At 28.7% G+C, this 6,475-nt stretch overlaps 1 protein-coding gene across 1 annotated transcript; it reads left to right on the top strand.

The window, feature by feature from the left end:
- Positions 1–2,918: 2,918 nt before the first annotated feature.
- LOC124420783 (mitogen-activated protein kinase kinase kinase kinase 3-like) lies at positions 2,919–4,384 on the top strand. Its single transcript, XM_046954909.1, has one exon. The coding sequence runs from the start codon at positions 3,014–3,016 to the stop codon at positions 3,506–3,508; it is 495 nt and encodes a 164-aa protein (XP_046810865.1). The 5' UTR covers positions 2,919–3,013; the 3' UTR covers positions 3,509–4,384.
- Positions 4,385–6,475: the final 2,091 nt, after the last annotated feature.

Consider the following 6,475-nt stretch of genomic DNA (forward strand, 5'->3'; position numbering starts at 1 on the left):
GTTCTAGTTCAGTTCTAGTTCAGTTCTAGTTCAGTTCTAGTTCAGTTCTAGTTCAGTTCTAGTTCAGTTCTAGTTCAGTTCTAGTTCAGTTCGAGTTCAGTTCTACTTTAGTTCTAGTTTAGTTCTAGTTCAGTTCTAGTTCAACTCTAGTTCAGTTCTAGTTTAGTTTTAGTTCAGTTCTAGTTCATATACTAATATCTAGCTGGGTTCCTAAAAATTGCTACAAAAATTCATTAAATTAAATATTTATTATTTTCTATTCATTCATTTGCCTTAGACAATTATTATTTTTTTTTTTTTTTTTGTATTTTCATTTTAAACCCTCATTTTGCCAATTTTTTTTCATTTGCCTTCACAGGTCAATGATTTAGACATTATTTTGTTAAATGCATTTTGTGTAACAATTCATGTTGCATGCAACTATTGAGCGAAAATATTTCTTAACTGCTGCTTCTCACATAATACCCAAAAAAGGATGTGTGTGTAAATATATATCTATTGTTTGAACATACGTCAGTGTTTCCCTTAAGGGCGGTATTATTCCTCAAATCTTTAAAATATTTTATGAAAATCCTTTTTTATCTGTCAAGCAGATAGAAAATTGATTTGTAAACAAAGTGAAGAGTCTATTCTACTAAAAGCGCACCAAGCTGCAGGGATTTGTTTGACTGTGAGCCTGTATTAGTAAAGGATTTAAAATTGAATTTGTCCGTGTGTCTGTGTGTGTGTGTTTGTCTGCATGTGAAAGAGTTTTATGAAAATTTATTCAAATAACTATAATAATTGTTGTAATTGTATTCATTCAATTTGAAAATTGATGGCAAAATAATGATTTTATTTTCATTTTTTTTTCTTAAACCACAAAATCAATTTAATAATAGAGAGTGTAAACAAAAAAATATAAAACTGAATTTTAATCAAAATTTAAATAGAAAAAATTAAACAAATAGATTTAAAAAATAGTTTTAAACAAATTTGTTTTTTATATTTTGGTAAATTAATATGGATTTAAAGATTTATTTGTTTTTTAGGGTGAAATTTAAAAGGGAGGAAACAATTTTGTTTGTTTAATGGTCAGTAGTTAGGAGATTTTTAAATATTGATTTAAAAACAATTGTTAAATTAAGAATGAAAGGAAAACTGAAAAATGTCTTTTGTGGAAGCCTATTTTAGTAATAAACATCCGTCATACATGATACTACTCTAAACTTTAGAAAGTCTGCAGTCTAGACTATAGATCAGTCTATAGTCTTGACTATAGATCAGTCTATAGTCTTCACTATAGAACAGTCTGTAGTCTTGACTATAGATTAGTCCATAGTCCTAACTATAGATCAGTCTATAGTCTTGACTATAGATCAGTCTATAGTCTTGACTTTAGATCATTCTATAGTCTTGACTATAGATCAGTCTAAAGTCTTGACTATAGATCAGTCAAAAGTCTTGACTATAGATCAGTTTATAGTCTTGATTATAAATTATTCTATAGTCTTGACTATAGATCAGTCTATAGTAATGTCTATAGATCAGTCTATAGTCTTGACTATATTTCAGTCTATAGTCTTGACTATAGATCAGTCTATAGTCTCGACTATAGATCAGTCTATAGTCTCGACTATAGATCAGTCTATAGTCTTGACTACAGATCAGTCTATAGTCTTGACTATAGATCAGTCTATAGTCGTGACTATAGATCAGTCTATAGTCGTGACTATAGATTAGTCTATAGTCTTGACCATAGATCAGTCTATAGTCTTGACTATAGACCATTCTTGTCTATAGATCAGTCTATAGTCTTGACTATAGATCAGTCTATAGTCTTAACTATAGATCAGTCTATAGTCTTGATTATAAATCATTCTATAGTCTTGACTATAGATCAGTCTATAGTATTGTCTATAGATCAGTCTATAGTCTTGACTATATTTCAGTCTATAGTCTTGACTATAGATCAGTCTATAGTCTCGACTATAGATCAGTCTATAGTCTTGACTATAGATCAGTCTATAGTCTTGACTATAGATCAGTCTATAGTCTTGACTATAGATTAGTCTATAGTCTTGACTATAGATTAGTCTATAGTCTTGACTATAGATCAGTCTATAGTCGTGACTATAGATTAGTCTATAGTCTTGACCATAGATCAGTCTATAGTCTTGACTAGAGACCAGTCTTGTCTATAGATCAGTCTATAGTCTTGTTTATAGATCAGTCTATAGCCTTGTTTATAGATCAGTCTATAGTCTTAACTATAAATCAGTCTATAGTCTTGATTATAGATCAGTCTATCGTCTTGACTATAGGTCAGTCTATAGTATTGACTATAGATCAGTCTGTATATAGTCTTGACTATAGATCAGTCTGTATATAGTCTTGACTATAAATCAGTCTATAGTCTTGACTATAGGTCAGTCTATAGTCTTGACTATAGATCAGTCTATAGTCTTGACTATAGATAAGTCTATAGTCTTGACTATAGATAAGTCTATAGTCTTGACTATAGATAAGTCTATAGTCTTGACTATAGATAAGTCTATAGTCTTGACTATAGATCAGTCTATAATCTTGACTATAGATCAGTCTATTTTCTTGACTATAGATCAGTCTATTGTCTTGACTAAAGATCCATCTATAGTATTGACTTAAAATCGGTCTATAGTCTTAACTATAGATAAAGATAAAGATAAAGATCTCTTTATTGTCTTAACTACAGAATAGTCTATAGTTTTTGAATGAAGGTAGTCTTCAATAAAAACTGATATATTATCTTGTCTATATATCAGTCAATTGTCCTAACTATAGGTCTTTCTTCACTACGAATCAGTCTTGACTATTTGTTTTTTTGAAAGTCCTCTTTCCTTTTTACTGCCGCATAATTCAATAATTATTTATTAATTTAACATTTTTCTTTTTCTTTCAGGCCAAACGTATACAGAGCAATGAATTGGCCGCCATAAAAGTGATTAAATTAGAACCCACAGACGACATACAAATCATCCAACAGGAGATTATTATGATGCGTGACTGTCGTCATCCCAATATAATTGCATACTATGGCTCATATTTGCGACGTGATAAATTATGGATCTGTATGGAGTATTGTGGTGGTGGTAGTTTACAGGATATATATCAAGTAACCGGCCCACTGACAGAACAACAGATTGCCTATATGTGCCGTGAAACATTAAAAGGACTCGAGTACCTGCATTCCATGGGTAAAATGCATCGTGATATTAAAGGAGCCAATATACTGTTAACGGAGTATGGTGATGTGAAATTGGCTGATTTTGGTGTATCGGCACAAATTACGGCCACCATTAATAAGAGAAAAAGTTTTATTGGTAAGTACAACAACAACAGAAATATCATCATTATTATCTTTCTCGTAAACAACAATGTCCTCTTCAATATTATTTTCAATTCATTAGTTGTGTGTGAAGGAGTAACTATGGTAATATGTGTTGCCTGTTCGTTGGTTGACTGTTGCATGACAAAAGAACCAACGTGAGGCTTGGCTCATAGTCTTGTGCGGCAGCCACCAACTGCATTCCGCAACAAAAATTTAATTATAAATTGTATTTATGGTTGCTTTTGTTCTTTTGCTTGTATTTTTTTATTTACTGTTTTTCAAATTATATAATGAACACGTTAAGGATAATTTAATGGTGGTCAGTTACAATGTCTGTGTAGGTCTATAAAAACCCAGTAGTTTTAGAAGTCGGCAGTGTTGTATAGGCAGTTTTTTCCTAATGTGAAACCTTGGTTTTGACTGTAGATCAATCTGTAGTCTAGATTAGAACAGTCTTTAATCTTGACTATAGAAGAGTATGTAATCTTGATTAGAATCATTCTATACTTTTTACTAAGGATTAGATTGAAAACTTCACCAAAGGCCTCTCGATAGTGTCCGTAGATCCGTCTAAAGTATTCTATAGACTACAATGTATACAATCCCTGACAACTGTGTGGTCTTGTCTATATTAATCTGTTGTCTTGACTACAGAACAGCTGTTATATTCAACTATGGAAGTAACTATATTGTACACTGTACATCACCCTATATTTTACTCTAATCAGACCCTAGTGCTATCTTAAGATCTACACTTTTCGTAGGACACTGAAAGTAATGTATTTCTAAGTGTTTGGTGAAATCATAAGATCGACACAGCCATTAGCGAACTACCGGGCATAAACACGTTTATTGTCTTTAGCCTACAAAAAAGAAATTGCGGTATAAGTAAATTTTAATGACTGAATCGTTTGCTGTATAATAATTATTTGTTATTAATAAATATATTGGAGAGAGAGAAAAACAAGAATAATGGAGTAGTTAGAGCTGAAAGTATGTTTTACATTATCTATTAAGTATTAAAGAGTTATTAAAACCACGCATAAGATATTAAACTGAATTTGATAGAAAATTTAGTAATTTTATGCTATAATCTTGACTTTAAAATAGTCAATAGTCTTGACTATAGAATAGTCTATAGTCTTGACTATAGAATAGTCTATAGTCTTGACTATAGAATAGTCTATAGTCTTGACTATAGAATAGTCTATAGTCTTGACTATAGAATAGTCTATAGTCTTGACTATAGAATAGTCTATAGTCTTGAATATAGAATATTCTATAGTCTTGACTATAGAATATTCTATAGTATTGACTATAGAATAGTCTATAGTCTTGACTATAGAATAGTTTATAGTCTTGAATATAGAATAGTCTATAGTCTTGACTATAGAATAGTCTATAGTCTTGACTATAGATTAGTCTATAGTCTTGACTATAGAATAGTCTATAGTCCTGACTATAGAATAGTTTATAATCTTGACTATAGAATAGTCTTTAGTCTTAACTATAAAATAGTCTATAGTCTTGACTATAGAATTGTCTATAGAATTGACTATAGAATAGTCTATAATTTTAACTATAGAATAGTCTATAGTCTTAACTATAGAATAGTCTATAGTCTTGACTATAGAATATTCTTTAATCTTGACTATAGAATAGCTTATATTCGTGACAACAGAATATTCTATAATCTTGACTATAGAATAATCTATAGTCTTGACTATAAAATAGTCTACAGTCTGGACTATAGAATAGTATATTATCTTGACTATAGCATAGTCTATGATCTTGGCTATAGAATAGTTTACATTATTGACTATAGAATAGTTTATGTTCTTGACTGTAGAATAGTCATGACTATGGAATAGTCGTTAGTTTTGATGATAGAAGAGATCATAGAAGAGATGTAATCTGGACTATAAATAGTCCATATTGGGTTGACTAAAGATTAGTCTATTGGCTTGAATATAGAAGACTCATATTCATTGTCAATAAAACAGTCAATAGTTTGACTAAACAATTGCCGATAATTTTGAATATTAATTGATTAGTATAGAGTTTTCTATAAAAAATAGAGGCTTGAGTAAAGAATAGTTGATGAATAAAATGTTGTACTGAATATAAAATGTTATTTGTAATTTATTGAAATAATAACGGTATTAATTAATTTTATTCTATTTTAATATTCCAAAAAATTATGACAAAACCATTATTTAAAAAATAAATCCATAATTTTTATATTAATTTTTTCATCAATTGAAAAAAAGTTTTACTAAAACTTAATCAATTGTTTGGGATTATCTAAAAGCATCAGCATTATCAACGTTATCAGAATAATAATTAGCAATGGTAATTAAAATTATAAATATTTAATGTGGACAAAATAATACAACAACAACAACAACAATAATAAATTGTTTTGTTTAAAACTTTGCTTATGTGGTAAATAGTTTGTTAAATGGAATGAAAATAAAATTTGAAAATTTTAATTAAATTAAAATATGATATTAATATTTAGAAGGAAGCAAAAAATTTAACACCTCATTTAATTATGTTAATGTTTAAAGTGGGAATAAAAACTTAGTTATAGTTGGTTATTATTACAGGGTAAACTAGTTGGTCAGGATGACTATATGTTAGATATATTATATAGAAGCAGTGTTATAATAAAGGATTTTGAAAAAATGTAATAAATCACCGAAAAAGTATAATTCTCATTTAGTTAAAAAAATTTGAAATTAAAATAGTATTAGTAAGTCTTTAACTAGTGCTGCCCTCTGTCATTAAAAGAACTCTAATCTATATTATTAAAACAAAACTCATTCCAGTCAAGTCAAGCTAACTCTCATTTTAAATATTTAAACAAATATTTATCCATTTTAAACTTTTTTTAAAAAATTCTAATTTCTAAAAACATTGCAAATATAGCTGAAGGTTATTAGACTAATAACAAACACTAAAACAACAACAACAAAAATGTAACAACAACAACTAAAAATAAAAATCTGTATGATTATGATGAGCTTAATTTGAAATTCGTGGGAAAATATTGTTGTTATAAAACTAAAAGTTTTTAATACTGTTAAGCTAAAATAAAAATATTTATAATTCGGACTACAACAC

Source organism: Lucilia cuprina, chromosome 6, assembly GCF_022045245.1.
Source record: "Lucilia cuprina isolate Lc7/37 chromosome 6, ASM2204524v1, whole genome shotgun sequence".
Lineage (NCBI taxonomy): Eukaryota > Metazoa > Arthropoda > Insecta > Diptera > Calliphoridae > Lucilia > Lucilia cuprina.

Coding starts and splice junctions, on each gene's coding strand:
- LOC124420783 (XM_046954909.1), top strand. CDS start 3,014: ATGATGCGTGACTGTCGTCATCCCAATATAATTGCATACTATGGCTCA.